The sequence below is a fragment of the Lissotriton vulgaris genome, chromosome 3_1 (assembly GCF_964263255.1).
Source record: "Lissotriton vulgaris chromosome 3_1, aLisVul1.2, whole genome shotgun sequence".
Classification (NCBI taxonomy): domain Eukaryota; kingdom Metazoa; phylum Chordata; class Amphibia; order Caudata; family Salamandridae; genus Lissotriton; species Lissotriton vulgaris.
The window spans coordinates 13,790,825-13,807,656 of NC_141689.1; the positions used below are offsets into that span (position 1 = coordinate 13,790,825).

Consider the following 16,832-nt stretch of genomic DNA (forward strand, 5'->3'; position numbering starts at 1 on the left):
TGAGGAGATGGTTCGAAAGCTGCAGAGGGGCTCAGTTCATGCTAGGGCACCCTCTCACACAAAACCAAGCACTCTGCCTCCAGGATTGTCGAGGCCTACCATAGGAGTGGCTTATAGGTGTATATGTTTCTATATGTTAAGGTAGATATAGGTATACTATGTCTAAGTAAGGGGTGATTACACCACCTCACCCAGGCTCTGTGAACAGACCTGTGGTGTCCATTTGGAAGGCAAACCAGGGGTGGCACAATACATGCTGCAGCCCCTGGTAGGCCTAGGGCACACCTATTCCCTGGGTACCTATGGTACACTGTACAGCGGCTCACAAGGGTGACCCAGTAACCAATCGGGTATGCACCTAAGGTGCTTGGTATCAATTTAGAGAGAGAACAGCTGAGCTGTGGGTCTGATTAGCAGGACCAGAGCCACATTAAAGTTGAAAAAACAGAGAATCACAGCAAAAAGTGGGGGTGACCATAGAAAGCAGACCCTACTCTCCTACAACCATGCCACAAAATTCCACTCCACAAATCCATTCGACACCACATACAATTCCACAACTAACAATTTCAATACAACCTACATAATTCCACTCCACACCACAGACATCCACTCCAATACACAAAGGTAAAAGACATTTGGCCAGATGTATGACTATATCATTTAGCGCCTCACAATTTGCCACACATTGCGAGTTGCAATTTGTGAGGCGCTAAATGAAATGTACAACAGTGTGTTTAACACTGTTTGCGATTCCCAATGGGGCCGTTAATATTAATGAGCCGCTCACAATTTGCAAGTCCATTGGGAATGCCATCCCTCCCAGGGATGGAGGCCTTCTGGGCTCAACAGACCAACATGTCAGGAACTACTTTTAACTAAAGCAGTTTATTTTTTAAATGCAGAAAAAGAAAAACTTGATGCATTAAAAAAAAGATATGAAACGTTTTCGTTGAATTTTTTATGTTCCTGCCCTTTCATAAAATAATTTTGCGTGCATTTGCATAGGGGAAGGGGCCCCATGGGGACCCCTTCCCGTTTGCAAATGCATTCCCACCTACTTGAAGTAGGAGGCAATTGCGAGTGTTTTGCGACCGCAATTACAGTTGCAAAACATATGTTCTGGTTTTACGACTCGCTATTTGGAAGGGAACGCTCTTTCCAGATAGTGAGTCACACAACCTATTCAGCGAGTGACAAAAGAATTGCGACTCGCTAAATAGGCTATGTACATGGCCCATCACGATTTTACATGAGTAAACGGGTTCGCAAACCCTTTTGCGCATGCAAAAATGGGTGGTACATCTGGCCCATTGTCATTTACAACTCCGATAAAAGTAACTCTCACAAATGCGAAACCAATTTGCATTACAAATGCTTGTTTGGTTTTACCTAGCAAACCGGAAAAAAAAATGATGTCATCTGTAGATGATAAAAGTGAAGTAAAAAAAATATAAATAAAACTGAACTTGAATGTAATTATAAGCAAGGGAAAGCGTTCTAATGGGTATCAGAAAAATAAGTCTGAAATAATTGTTTTTTTAATTTTAAAAACTTTTTTAAAAAGGCTGTGTATTTGTGGCATCTTCTACAAGACTGTGGTGAATATGTTAAGCTGTTAGGTGCTTCTGCTGCAGAAAACATGGGCTGACACTGAGGGCAGCATTAACCCTCCCAATGTGTGTTCTGCAGTTACATTATTGGAAGTACGGAGGTCGTGGCGAACACAAAAGTATGCCCCCCCCACCTGCATGTAATGAGAGGTGCCTGAGTCTCCCATATCTCAGAGACATTCATTTACCTTTGGCTGAGTGGACCCCCCCCCCCCCTTAAGAGGTGGGGGCCCTGTAAGGGCCTGTGTTACCCCCCCCCTGTCAGGAGGAAAGAAATCAGGATGTATAGCAGATAAGTGTCTCCCTTAACATGCAGGTGAAGTGAGCGGTGAGACAGGAAGTGATGTGAGGAGGAGGGGCTCGAAGGGATAGCGGGGTGTAAGGCGATCATGGGGAGGTAGGGGGTGCTGTAGGACTACAGAGGGTGGGCAGCAGGGACCAAGGGAGCTCAGCACACTGGAGAGATGAGAAAGAGAAGGGGGAGAAACCAGATGCTTACACACACACAGATTTGGGTCAAAGGATAGAGAATAGTCACTATGAGCGGAAGCTGAAAGACCCCCCTGAACCAACCTTGAAGGAAATGATGGTGACATCTGTAGAGGAGAGTGGGGGTGTCTGTGGAGTAGGGTGGGGTGTCTGTAGGGGAGGATGAGGGTTTCTCCTGAGAAGAGTGGGGGCATCTGTTGAAGAGGGTGTGGGCTTCTGTAGAGGAGGGAGGGTAGGAGTGTCTAAAGGGTAGATTGGGGCCATCTATAGAGGAGGGTGGGGGCATCAGGAGAGGAGAGTAGGCGCCTGTATAGAGGATGGTGGCATCTCCAGAGGAGGGTGGGGGCATCTTTAGAGGAAGATAGGGGCCTCTGTAGAGGAGGGTGGGGGCATCTCCAGAGGATGGTGGGGCATCTGTAGAGAGAACGGGGGCTCTCCAGAGGAGGGTGTGGGCGTCTGTAGAGCAGGATGGGTTTGTCTGTACAGGCGGGTGGGGGCATCTCCAGAGGAGGATCGGGGTGTCTGTAGAGAGGATGGGGCGTTTCCAAAGGAGGGTGGGGGTGTCTGTAGAGTAGGTTGGGAGCGTCTGTAGAGGAGGTTGAGGGTGTCTGTAGAGGAGGGTGGGGGCGTCTGTAGAGAGGATGGGGTATCTCCAGAGTAGGTTGGGAGCATCTGTAGAGGAGGGTGGGAGGATCTGTAGAGAGGATGGGAGCGTCTCCAGAGGAGGGTGGGGGCTTCTGTAGGGAGGATGGGAGTGCCTCCAGAGGAGGTGGGGCGACTGTAGAGAGGATGGGGGCATCTCCCGGGGAAGATGGGGCATCTGTAGAGATAGATGTGGTGTCTCCAGAGGAGGGAGGGGCATCTGTAGAGATATATGGGGTGTCTTCAGAGGAGGGAGGGGCGTCTGTAGAGAGGATGGGAGTGCTTCCTGAGGAGGGTGGGGCATCTGTAGAGATAGATGGGGTGTCTCCAGAGGAGGGTGGGGCATCTGTAGAGATATATGGGGTGTCTCCAGAGGAGGGAGGGGCGTCTGTAGAGAGGAATGGGGTGTTTCCAGAGAAGGGAGGGGTGTCTGCAGAGGAAGATGGGGGCATCTCCAGAGGAGGGTGGGGGCATTTGTAGAGAGGATGAGGGTGTCTCCAGAATAGGTTGGTGGCAGATAAGTTCTGACAGTGATGTCCTCTAACAGTGACAGGTGACAGAATGAGGAGTGAATGTGTAGAGTAGAAGTGAGGGCATCCAATCTCCACTCAGATCTTGATCACACACTAACACTGGAGGAATTGAGCAAGATGTGAGTGGAAGAGAGGAGTCTCTTAGTGAGGCTTCCAGACTCACTCACACAATTTCATCTAGAGTGAGCCAGGTATGATTAGAAGAAATGTGACTCAGAGTCAGACTGCCGAAGCTCACACTAACACCTGAAGGAGTGAACTGGGAGTGAGTAGAAGAGATGTGTCTCTGAGTGATGCTTCCAAGGCTCATGCACACACTAAGATCAGAAGGAGTGAGCCAGGTGTGACTGGAAGAGATGCGTGTCTGAGTGAGGTGCCCAAGACTCACTTACACACTGACACGAAAAGGAGTGATCCAGGTGTGAGTAGAGAAGTAGTGGCTCTTAGTGAGACTGCCAAAGCTCACACTAACACCTGAAGGATGAGCCAAGTGTGAGTAGAAGAGATGTGGCTTGGAGTGAGACTCTAAAGGCTCAATCCCACACTTACACCAGAAAGAGTGATCTAGTTGTAATTAGAATCGAATGGGTTCTGGCTGAGGCTTTCAAGGCTCAATCACACAATTATATCAGGAGTTTGCCAAGTTTCAGTGGAGAGTTAGAGCAAAAGGAGTGGTGAGTATACGGGATGTGGCTCTGAGTGTAGCTACCAAGGCTCACTCCCTCAATGATCTCTGTCATATTTTGTTATGTTAGATAGGTTTGTATAGCACCCAAATCACCTAAAAGCGTATATAGGTGCTTGGGCAGGTGAGTAGATACGTAGTTGTGTGGTACTCAAAGGTGCTTATACTAAGAGCCATGTTTTCAGTTTCGTGCGGAACTAAAGATGTGAGGAGGAGGATCTGATGTGTTAAGGGGGGGTCGTTCCACGTCTTCGGTGTGATGTAGGAAAATTAGCAACCTCCAGTTTTTCTTTTTTGGATGTGGGTCTATTGTGGCAGTAAGAGCAAGGCAGAGCATTGGTGTCTGGAGGGTTGGTGAAAGTATATGTGGCTGATCAGGTTTTCCGGTCCTGAGCTGTGTAGGGCTTTGTATGTGTGCTTGAGAAGTTTAAATTGGCTGCGCTTGTGAACGGAGAGCCAGTAAGGTTTTTTGAAGTGCAGTGTGACATGGGTCTGGCTTAAGAGGTTCAGTATGAGTTTTGCAGTGGTGTTCTGAATGAACTAGAGTCTTTGTAGGAGTTTTGTGGAGTGACAGGTATAGAGAGTGTTGCCGTAGTCCAGCCTGCTGGTGACAAGTGTGGTGTACTGAGGCAACTATTTGAAGATTTGTCGTAGCATGCACATGATGTGGAAGCAGGAGGTGCACACTGCGCTTACTTTAAGCCGCCATGCTGAGCTTGTCATCTAAGATGATCCCTGAATTTCTTGTGTGGTGAGTGAGTGTGGGTCCTAGCTCCGATGACCACCAGGTGGAATCCCATGGGGAGGTCTTGTTGCCTAAGAAAAGTACTTTGGTCTTCTCGGAGTCGGGCTGTAGGCAGTTGGTCTGCATTCAATCTGCTTCCATGAGCATGCAGTTGGTCAAGTTGGCTATGGTGGTGATTGTCTTGTCCATCAGGGACAGCATGAGTTGAATGTCAGCGATGTTGGAGATGATGTGATGTCTTGTGATTGGATGATGTTAGCAAGCGGTGTTATGTTTATATTGAAAAGGATGAGGGATGATCCCTGTGGGATTCCGCATATCAATTTTTTGGGTCTCTGAAGGGAAAGGTGGTAGCCTGGCCCTTTGGGTTCTTCCCGTAAGGAGGAACAGATCCATTTAAGAGCTGGTCCTTGTATGCCAATTTTGTGGAGTCTTCTGATGAGGGTGTCATGGGAGATAGTGTTGAAGACCGCAAAGAGATCAAGTAGGATAAGAACTTCTGTTTGTCGAGTCTAGGATGATTGGAATGTCAGATTGGCTGTGATGAGTGCGGTGTCAGTGTTGTGGTTCTTACTGCATCTTCACTACTAACTGAGTGTTGTCTAGAAGATTGTGAAGGTTGAAGTGGGTAGTGAGTTGCTTGTTGATGCCCTTTTCTATCATTGTGGCTGGATAAGGGAGCAAGGAGATAGGTCAGAAGTTCCTCAGTGAATGTGGATTGGCTGTGGGCTTCTTGAGAAGGGCAGTGATTTCTGAAAGCTTCCAATCATCCTAGAAAGTGGCAGACGTAATGGAGGTGTTGATGATGTGGTTTTTGATGGTGGTGAATGGTGATCTTCCCAGGTTGTAAATGTGGTGGGGCCAAATGTCCGTTGGCCCCCCGAATGGATGGTACACATGATTGCTGCTCTGACGTTTCTGGTGAGGGTTGTCCCTTTCGTCAGTGGGTTTCTTGGTAGGTGGTGGGTGGGATAGCAACGAGTTCTCTGGGGTTGGATTGGTTTGCAAAGTCGTTGTATATAGGTACCTAGATGTAAATAGAGGCGGTGTGGCTCTGAGTGTGGCTGTCAAGGCTCATTCACACACTAAGATCAGATGGAGTGAGCCAGGAGTGCGTAGAAGAGATGTGGCTCTGAGTGTGGCACCCAAGTCTCACTCACACATGCAGTTCAGAATGAATAACAGGTGACATATAAGAATTAATTTTGGGAAGTGGGGCAAGGGGCATTCTTTCCACAGGACCCTCACAGACAGCCACTCAGACGGGAGCATTGTTCAGAATGGGGAAGCATCGTGAAAGAAGAGTCACTCACACAATGACACCAGAAGCAGTGACAGGATTGATGCGAAAAGTCGTGCCCTGCATTCACTTGTGCTCAAGGCCCATAAAATGTCAACGCAGCCTGTAAAGTGTTATCTCTCCTTTTAACTATATTTAATGTTAACTCACCTCCTTAAACACCTTCTGTTTGAAATCCGCCGCCTCCTTTGTGATATCCTGGTTCGGCTGGACCCCTTTGGTCATTGCCAGAGCATGGTACAGGGAGTTGTCTTCAGACTTCGTTGGGATCACAGAACCATCATGCGCTACCAAGTTGAACTGTCCCTTGTATAGACTTTCCTTTTCTGTGACACGATTGATGAGTGTGTTGGTCTTGTTTGAATCCCTGGAAAATATATATTAATGGAACCATTTCTACAACAAACCTACAGTGTGTGAAACAAATGCCTGCATAGCATGGATACCATACATCAATGTACATGTGCAGCCACTGTAGGATTATGCACTAGAGGAACATCTCACAAGGCTAATTCTTTGTCCCAGTGGCCCCCCAGATTTTGGAGTTAAGATTGTATGAAGAGGGAGGAAAATAAAGTGGAGTGTTATGAATCAAACTGAAAATAGATCAATGAGTTGGGCAGTCCACTTTCAAATGTTTCAGCTTCATAGCTGCATGGGGTGCACGGGTGCATCTTCCTGAACAAAAGAAATCACTGCAGCAATTTCCCTCTTTCAATGGGTTCTGCACGCACTGAAAGAGGAAAAAAACCTAGAGATCACTTCTTTCTTGGATTCAGATTGGTGGGTCTTGCTCGGATGCCTTGTCGGTTTTCAAGTTGGTGGTAGCAGTGTCTTTGAGGTCTGCTGTTACAGCCTCAGGGTAGAGGTCCAGCGCTGAGTAAAGAGTCTGGCAGTAATTGTGAAAGGATTTTATGATGCGTGGGACGTCAGTCTATTCCTGAACCTCAGTGTCTATTATCTTTTGAACTCCCATCTCTTGGTGCTGAATGTGCAGCTGGTTAGATAAGCGATTGCCACAACGGTAGCCACCTAGTTAAAACTGGTGTCAAAACCAAAGTGCTGCGTATTCATCCCTGTCCGTGTCTATCCTTGCCAGTTGGTCTCAGGATGCCTCAAGATACCCCAGACCCTGGGGACCTCTATTCTCTTGTGTATCCGCTCATTATCTAGGAATTGGCAGGTCAGGTGTTCTCTTTTATCCTTGCTAAGCTGGTTGTCTGTTCCCCCTGAGTTTTTGCTTTCTGACCTCCCTATTTTGATTTTGTTTTGCTAGCTTAGTGTCTCTGCACACATTTCTCACTGATGATCAGTGGAAAAGTGCAAGTGCTCCTGTTGTAAATTGTGTTATGGATTGGTGTTTCCATGATTTGTTTGTCAGTCCCTAGTAAGGTGCACTCGGTGTGCTAGGGCCTGAAAATTAAATGCTGCTAGTGGGCGGCAGGACTGGATTGTGCCACCCATACAAGCAGCCTCTAAACATAACTCTTGCCTGCCATTGCCGAGCCTTTGTGCAGTCTAGGAAAGCAAAGTCGACTCTGATTAGTGTACCCACTTTCCAGGCCCTAACCTTCCCTTTTCGTACATGTCAATCACCCCTAAGGTAGGCCCAGTATACACCTGTGGGCAGGGTGGAGTATATATAAAAGGTGTGTGTGGCATTTCCTGATAGTGAATTACTGCCAATATTGTTTTTCACTAATGCAAGGCTACCTGTTACCATAGGACGGAATGGAGAGTTTCTTTATAACATCTTATAAACATAACTGGCCCTGTGAACTAGGTAGAAAAATAAAGTTTTACTATGCCTGAACTTAGAATCTAAAGATGCATCTTTTAGTAAAGGTGATTATTATATTCTACTTTTAAAAATTAATATTTTCTTGCTCAGCCATCCGGTAGACCTCTGCTGGGTTTGAGGAATTACTGTCTGGTTTTAGGATGAGAGGAGCTGGGGAGGACCGGTGGCTCCAGATATTTTAGGTGGGTCAGAAAAGGGCTGTGAACGGAGTAGTCCTTTCACCTGAATGGGCCTGTTCAGCCTCTGACAATGCCATCTCCACTTCCTGCCCAGAACCTACACAAGAGTGGACAGAACTGGTTCTTGCTGGGCATATAAACTCTCTGCCTGAGAGGACAAAGGATTTTGGACTAAAAAAAGTGGGACCCAAAACCCCTGAAATTTAGAATCACTTGGACCATGAAGACTGCCAAGAAGAAGAGCTGCAGAAGCTGTGAGGGCAAACTACAACTTTGCTAAGTGCTTTCCTGTATTTGCCTGCAGTGGCTGCTTCTGTCTTAGGCAGTGACAGGACTAAACTGGACTTTATGCAATCTATTCTTGTGAGTTTCTCCAAGGGCTTGAGGTAAAGCTTTCCCCCTGATCAAGATGTCTTAGGAACAGCAAAGATGTCAAGTTCCTCTGCCATCAGCACTGGGAACTGTGTGTTTTGTGCTGCAACTAAAGAAAAAGCAACCCAACGCTCTCTATGACGCCGCTTCTGGTTCAGTGTTCTGAAGGTACCACAGAGGGCACCGCTGCAACGCCGCCCCATGACACTGGTCTCACCAATGATGCCTGCTGATGACGCCACCGAGCCGCTGCTCGTACTGCGACCTGTGGGCACTGCACTCAGCACCGCTTTGCGACGCCTCCTTGGTATCACTGATGATGCCGCTCTACTGTCTCACTGACAATGTCATCTGCTGCCGTCCCTGAGCCGCTGCTTGCACCTGCAACCTGAGGGCACATCACGCTGTACCACTGCACTTCGCAAAGCAGCAACCAACACCTGCCGATGCCAGCGTTTCTGACTTCAACCAGGAGTTCGATTTGTAACTCGTAATACTTCAAGGGCCCAACGACTCCTGCACGACCTCCGGAACTGACGCCTGTGCACGTCGTGCTTTTAGAAGCTCAACGAGAGGTCGCTAATGCCCTGCATTTCCAAAAGTACGTTTTTTCAGCTTTCCAGACACAGTAACTGGCCCGCGACACCGCGGTCAGCCAGAACTGTTTGTATTTGTTTTCTCACAACGACGTGATAGCTCCAGAGAGAGCTTTCGACTTCAAGGAACTGTTTTTTAACGTTACTTTGATAGCTGAAGAATCCTAAAGTACTGTCTTGTGGATTTTTTTAGTTTTTGGTCTTGTCTTAAGTATATAAGCTGGTGTGGTGTCCTTTTGTAAGGCTTACAAGGTATCACTGTTGGTTAGGTGCAAAAGCTTTCCACATTGCCTCTAAGATAATCCTGACTGCTAATCTAAGCTACCAAGGGGGTGAGCAGGGGTTATTTTAGGAGTGTAACTCCCGTATCCTGACTAGAAGGAAGGGTCCCTACTTGGGCAAGGTGCAAACCGTTGCCAACTAGAGACCCCCATTTCTAACAATTCCCCTCTGGCGACCCAGTTCAGGGCTTCCCATAAAGTGGAGATTGAAACCTTTGATGTGTTGTTATACGTCAAGTAATCAGCCATCCTCTTGGTGATCTAGGCGACAACCTCTGGACACTGTATTCACGTGTTCCAGAGTCTCCACGTCCGAGAGGACAGGCCAGGAGATGGGACTGCGAGAGTCACCCTAATGGCCAAATGGTCAGATAAGGAGTGAGGTTACATCTCTGCCAACGATGGGGAAACTACCCCAGAATTACCTAAGTCTAAATAGTCGAGTCTAGCAAAGGTCTTTTGGGCATGGTAGTAGAATGTGTAGTCCCGGGATTGTGGGTGTATAGCTCTTCAGATGTCTGTTAGGCCTTTGTCAAGCAAGTTAGCCATGTTAGATAAAGTGCCCCTGCCTGGCCGTGGTGTTGCATTGATCTGTCGAGTTCATTGTTAAGCACTAGGTTTAGGTCCCCTCACAGCAGCACCAACCTATCTTGTGAGCCCATTGCCTCAGACACTTCCCGGAAGAGAAAGACTTCTTGCCCCTCGTTGGGAGAATATAGAGTGCCAACTGTAATGGTACTGGACCCTAACGTCAGTAAATATGCAAATAGTCTACCCTGGTATTTAGGCTTAATTGGGTCCACCCCTTCCCCGGAAGGCACGTAAAATTAAGATTGCCACAACAGCCGACTTAGACAAGAGAGACGAGAAGTATTGGTGAGGGAAAGCTTCAGATTCTGAGCATCTGCTGGTCCTTGTGGAGAAGGTGTATCTCTTGTAGTAAACATATATATGTTCCTCTATTTTCTAAATAGGAGAAGATCGAGCTCCGTTTAAGCAGGTGGTTAAGGCCCTTGACATTGAGGGTGAGAACCACTAGTTGGTTGGTCATGGTGGTTTCCAATAATGAATTGGGCTGAGTGATGCCCTGCATTGCTTTGTCCCACCACTAAAGGGCTTAGATGAGGAAACGGCAACAGCTCTGTGAGTGACCGCTGGAGAAACGTATATACATTGTCCCAAGCTCCAACAAGAAATAATGAAATAACATCATAAAGGTTGTCATTGTCTGAGGAATGGAACTCCATGGGTTATTAGTCAGAAGATCCATGTTAGTGACCCTGATTCCCACTCTCTGCTGACCTTTCTGAGAGGTGAGGGAAGGAAAAGAAATAGTATAGAAAGCAACTGAGTCAGGTCTGCCATTGCAGCTTGTATGTCTTGTTTTAAACTGGCGTTTTGACCTGGCAACATGAACCATTTCCCAGGCTCACGCCTTCCATTTTTTTACATTTATGTCACCCCTATTGTAGGCCCAGGACAGCCCACAGGGCAGGCTGCAGTGTATTGAAAAAGTAGGACATATTCTTTTGAGTTTTACATGTCTCGGTAATGAAAACTCCTAAATCCATTTTTCACTGCTGCAAGATCGACTTCTTCCATAGGATACCATTGGAGTTGTGTAATTGTAATTTCCAAAGGGACCAGGTAACCATTTCATGTTTGGTGTCTCTGGATTTGGAATTTAAAATCCTAACTTGTGGTGAAGTTGAATTTTAAAATACAACTTCAAAAATGCCCCTTTTAGAAAGTTGCCTTTCTCCTGCATCAGCCATTTGGTGCCAATTGCCTGTCTCTGAGTCACATGACTTGGTGTAGTTGGCAGTTAGGGTTTTTGCATTCCTCCTAGACATCCAATCAAGGGAGAGCTTGCGTGTGACTATGTGCAGACTCTGCGTTGGCAGGTCTGAGATACCTTTTTCCGGGTTATGTACATGTGTGGCACAATCTGTGCTGTGAGCCCACGGCCCCAGCACCCAAAGTGCACTTTACTAGGGACTGACACAGAGATCAAATATCCAATCAGGAAAACTTCAATCCATAACACACTTTACCGAGGAGCACCTGAACTTTCCCACTGATCAGCAGCACCAAAAGTGCGCAGAAATGTTATGCCATCAAAAAGAGAGTCCAAACCGGGAGTTCAGAAAGAATAAACTCAGAGGAATCATGCCCAAAGATGCCACGTCTAACACCCGCATTTGTGCTGCTTTAGAAGCGGATGCCCACCCTGCTTTTATACTTGTGCCTACCCTGCATTGGCGTGCTCTTTGGCGGGTGCCCATCACGTTTTTGGTGTTTACTGGTGGGTGCTCACCCCGCTTGTGCGCTCATTTAGACAAGCGGGTGCCCACCCCGCATTTGCCTCTATATGAAGTGGGAGCCCAACCCACTTTTCACCACCAATGATCACTACTGCGACTCGGAGAGAAGGCAGCGCGGCTGACCCGGAAGTCAGGCAAGCTGCCTGACTGTAGGGGGAGCCCAAGAAAGGAAACTGAAGCCCAGACAAACATAGCACGGCCTGTGGCGAGGCCGCGTTAGCCTGCTTGGAGGCAGAGCTCCCACAGCTGAGGTGTGTGCCCTGTAGGTAGTCCTGGGTGTCTGCAAAGTCTGGGCAGAATTAGTCTACAAAAATGGGTCGGTCGAGGCACATAGCTGGTGCCTGCCCCGCCAGCCAGGAGGAGTCCCCGGAGAAGACCTGGTGAGTGGGGCTGAGTTTGGACCTTGTTCTTGTTCGGGTAGCGTGGACCCCAGAGTGGGACCTGTCCAGCTCTGCTATCGATGCCTCCCCTCTGCCAGAGGGGGCACCAAAGGAGCCCGGTGAGTGAAGCTTTGTTTAGGCACATTGTCAGAGCTGGAGCAGCGTTTGGTCTCCCTGGGGCACCAAGGTGCCAGTGCTGATTTCCTTTTGGGGTCCATCATCTTTCAGAGTCCCAGTGGGCACCCAGTAGGCACAGTGGTGCTAGGGCTAATTTTTACTCAGCTGTTCCACGGATCACTGACACAATATCGGCGGTAAAAATATCGACCTACAAAAAAAACGACATTGGAATTTCATAGACAATAATATCGACAGCCTATCTACAACATGGTAAGTTTAAAAATATCGAAACCAAAATATAGATGTTAAAAATATCGTAACTAAAAATATAGTTTTTTTTATAAAAGAGGGTAAAATAAAGTAAATATTACTTATAAACCAAATCAACATAGTTAAACATATTTAATAATGTATACAATTAATAAATAATACATATACAATAATATGACATTATTTAAACATATACATAAAAATTATAATATGTACTTACTTAATAATATGTTAATAACTAATAAATTATTAAGAAGTATTATAAATTACAAATACATCTACACACATAAAACACCATAAATAAAAAGTACATAATTATATTTAATACATTAAAAAAAGTAAATGTATTTTCAATATTTTAAAAATTAATAATATACTATATTATCAAAAATAATAATACAAATATTAAATAGCGAAATAAATGAAACTACTATTCAATGTTCCAAAAAAACTACAGTAATGATAACTTTCGATAGCTTAACACTTAAAATTACTATTCCAACTCCAGAGGGCGCAACAGTAGGGAAAGCATTGGATAGCGTAGGGGTGAACATTAATATTCCATCTCCAGAGAGGGCAACAGTAGGGATAATGTTGGTTAGCGTGGGGGTAAAAATTACTATTCCATCTCCAGAGGGTGCCCACGATGCCAGTCACGGGACCTTCCCTTTTCTTACATGTCAGGCGTCCCTAAGGTAGGCCCAAGGTACACCTGTGGGCAGGGTGCAGTATATGTGAAAAGCAGGAAATGCCTGGGTGTGTGCTGCATGTCCTGATAGTGAATACAGCCAAATTCGCTCTTCACTATTGCAAGGTTACCCCTTCCCCGTATGACGGATTGGGCTGTTTGTTTATAACATCTAATAAACACAACAGGCCTGAGGAAGGAGGTAAGGAAATTAAGTTTAGTATGCCTGAACTCACAATCTGAGGATGCAGCTTTTAGTGAAGGCGCTTTTTGCATTTTGAATTTGTAAAGGCCACTTTCAGAAAGTGGGTATTATTTTGCTCAGTCATCCTGTGTGCCTTTGCTGGAACGTGGATTGCCTGTATGGGTTTAGTATGGCAGAAGGCTGGGAAGCGGGTGTGGCTCCAGATAGTCTAGGTAAGTCAGGAAAGGGCTGAATAGACCAGGGCTGTGATGGGGGAAAGGGGAGGCGATTTCCTTGCACCTCAAAAGCCCTGGTCTGCCTCTGACAATGCTGTCTCCACCTCCTGCCAGGAAATCACACCAGAGAAGCCCGAACTGGTTCTTGCCAGCCACAGACACCCGTTGCCTAACAGATCAAAGGATTTTTGTGTCCAAATAGCGGGCCTAGACCCCTGAACTCTAGACTCATCTGGAATAAGCATGGGCGAATTTTGCGAATCTCGCGTTCGCGAATTTTGCGGATTTGCGAACTCGCAATCCGCAAAATCCGCGAATTCTCGCGAATTTGCGGATTTTTTTTTTTTGTGTTTGCGCGGGTTTCTGCCAGTTCGCGAGGGTTTTGTACAATGTCGCAAATTGCGAACTTACCTGTCGGGTCGCAAGTTTCGCGAACTTGTTGTTTCTACGTGTCCAGCCTGTTTGGGACACTCTTCTTCATCACTGCCACTCTCTGTCACCACTGCCACTCTCTGACTACTCATGCCACCCTCTGGCCCACCCATGCCACCCTCTGTTTCATCACAGCACCCTCTGGTTGTCCAGTCAGTGTACATTATTGTGGCAACGCAAGCACACCTTCCCTGCCTCAAGTGACCTGAATTAATTTGGGGCTGATTAATGTGTCACAGAATATTTTTTTAGCTGGCACCTGCTTCCTTAGTGCTTCCTGATTAGTGATCTTTTGCACTTGCTAAGTGCTTTCATTGTTGCAAAATTAGTTACAACACCTGCCCTGCCCCAACTGACAATAATGAATTAGGGGCTGATTAATGGATTTGAACTTCCAGCCTGGCTCCTGCTTGTCTCCCTTAGCTGTAATTCAGGACCTTTGTGGCATATGTGTAACTATTCTGAGGTTCAGAGCAGGGTCACATAATAGTTTCAACTGGCAACTGAACTCTGGAGGGGCCCCTCAGGAAGCACTACAGGAAATGGCTACTAATGATGAGCCTGAACTTTTGAACCTGGTAAGTAGTTTCAGTTTTGCTAAGATCGTATTTCTGCAATTTTGCACTTATTCGCGGGGCGCGAACTCACGCGAACAGTGCGAACAGTGCGAGCAAAATCCGCTGCTCGCGGATTTGCGGATTTTGCGGGAGATTCGCAAATCTCGCGGATTGCGAATTTACGGAAAATCCGCAAAATCCGTGAGCGAAACGGATTTTCCGCCCATGCTTAATCTGGAACAAAAATACTGTCAAGAAGAAGAGCCGGAGTAGCTGATAAATGGAATACCTGCTTTGCAGGGTGCTTTGTTGGACTTACCTGAAGTCACTGCTTCTGTCTTGGGCAGGGAAAGGACTGGACTGGGCTTTCTGCAAACTAATATGTGAGTCTCTACAAGGGCTTGAGGTAGAACTTGCCCCCTGTTCACAAAGTCTCAGGAACAGCAAAGACTTCACGTTCTTCTACCCGCTGAACTGGGGACTTTGTGTTTTGTGCTGCAACCAGAAGAAAAAACAACTCAATGACGTCAACGTCGACTCTGCCAACTCCGTGTCCTGAAGACACTGTATAGAGCACCGCTGCAATCCTGCACTGTGACCCTGGTCTCACTGACAATGCCTACTGACGCCATCACCGAGCCGCTGCTCGCACTGCGACTTGTGGGCACCACACTCCACACCGCCTTCTACACAACGATGCCGTGGCTCTCCTGACACCGCCACTTCCCTCCAAAATCAATGCCGTTGCTTGCAACGTGGTTTGAGGGTACCGCTCGTTACGTTACATGACGCACCACCCTCATCCCACACTGCAGCCTTGGCCCACCGATGCCAGTGCCATCGACTCCCGCTCATCAGCCGACGACAGCCCTTCCGCAAGACGACGATGCTGCTTGCACCGTGATCTGCTAGCACCATGACGAGCACTGCCTTCATCTCGCACCATGACCCTGGTCTCACCGAAGACGCCATCTGACCCCACTACTGAGCCGCTGCTCGCACCGTGACCTGGGGGCACCGCACGCGGCACCGCTGCACTTTGCACCGCAGCACTCAACTGCGGGCGCTGCCAGCACTCCTGATCCCATCAGAAAGGAGCTCGACCTGCAACACAAGGGACTTCAAGGGCCCCATCGCCCTGCAGTTCTGAAAGTTCATTTATGTGGGTTCTCCCGTCACCGTAGCTGGCATGCGACATCGTGGCCAGCTAGAACTGTTTGGACTATATTCCATCCCGGGTGTTTATCAATGCTGCTGTGACTGGCAATTGGATTGATAAAACATCCAGGGTCACACTTGTTATCTAGCTGCAAAACAAAATTTTCAAGGCACAACATAGCGCAGGCCTCTTGTCCCAAGTGCAGTTGGTGCTCGAACTCGTGGAGGACCTTATTTTTCTGATTACTCAGGAAAAAGTCACATTTGGTAAATAAGAAGAAAATTCTTCTTAGTCTGTGCAATAGGTTTGGAGACAAATGTGTCAAAACAAGAAGCTGGAGCCATAAAAGGGGAGTTCAGACAAGTCCTAAAAATGTTCACAGTGTTCCTGGGGATGACTGACAAGAGTGGTGTGCATACTGATCTCATTGAGTCAAGCCATCTACCCAAGGTCCATCATTATCAGGCCCTGCAGTGCTTAAAGACCCACCACTTGTTAAAGGGTCTGCTTCACTCGCAGGCAAGTCTTTCAACCAAGGAGGCCGGAACAGAATTGATGTGGGAGACTGACTATGTGGGGACTTGAGATCAGTGCAGGTTAGCAATGAATGCCTTTAGTGCAGTCTATCAGTGCAGTTTAACAGTCTATGCTATCAGTGTAGAGTGTAAGAGCAGGTTAGCAGTGAAGGCCATCAGTGCAGAGATCAGTGTAGGTTAGCAGTGAAAGTCATCAGTGCAGGTTAGCAGTGAAGGCTGTCAGTGCAGAATATCAGTACAGATTAATAGTGGAGGCCATAAGAGCAGACTATCAGTGCAGATTCGAAGTGAAGGCCATCAGTGCAGGTTAGCAGCGAAGGCCGTCAGTGCAGGTTAGCAGTGAAGGCTGTCAGTGCAGTTTAGCAGTGAAGGCCGTCAGTGGAGACTATCAGTGCAGGTTCGAAGTGAAGGCCATCAGTGCAGGTTAGCAGTGAAGGCCATCAGTACAGGTTCGCATTGAAGGCCATCAGTGCAGACTATCAGTGCAGGTTAACAGTGAAGGCCATCAGTGCAGACTATCAGTACAGGTTAGCAGTGAAGGCTGTCAGTGCAGGTTAGCAGCGAAGGCCGTCAGTGCAGGTTAGCAGTGATTCCTGGCGACTGCCCATCTTCTTCTCATCCGACATGCATTTGCTGGTCAGTGCTGCCACTGATGCTGGAGTGTGCATTTAAGCAAATGTACAATATTTAAATAATAATCAGAATATATA

At 47.1% G+C, this 16,832-nt stretch overlaps 1 protein-coding gene across 1 annotated transcript in view; it reads right to left on the bottom strand.

The window, feature by feature from the left end:
- LOC147725827 (uncharacterized) overlaps positions 1-16,832 on the bottom strand; it is a 174,628-nt gene that overhangs the window by 23,164 nt on the left and 134,632 nt on the right. The window contains exon 5 of the mRNA XM_086960003.1: positions 6,158-6,374. Coding sequence (XP_086816129.1) covers positions 6,158-6,374 — 217 coding nt within the window. The remainder of the gene's footprint in view (positions 1-6,157; positions 6,375-16,832) is intronic.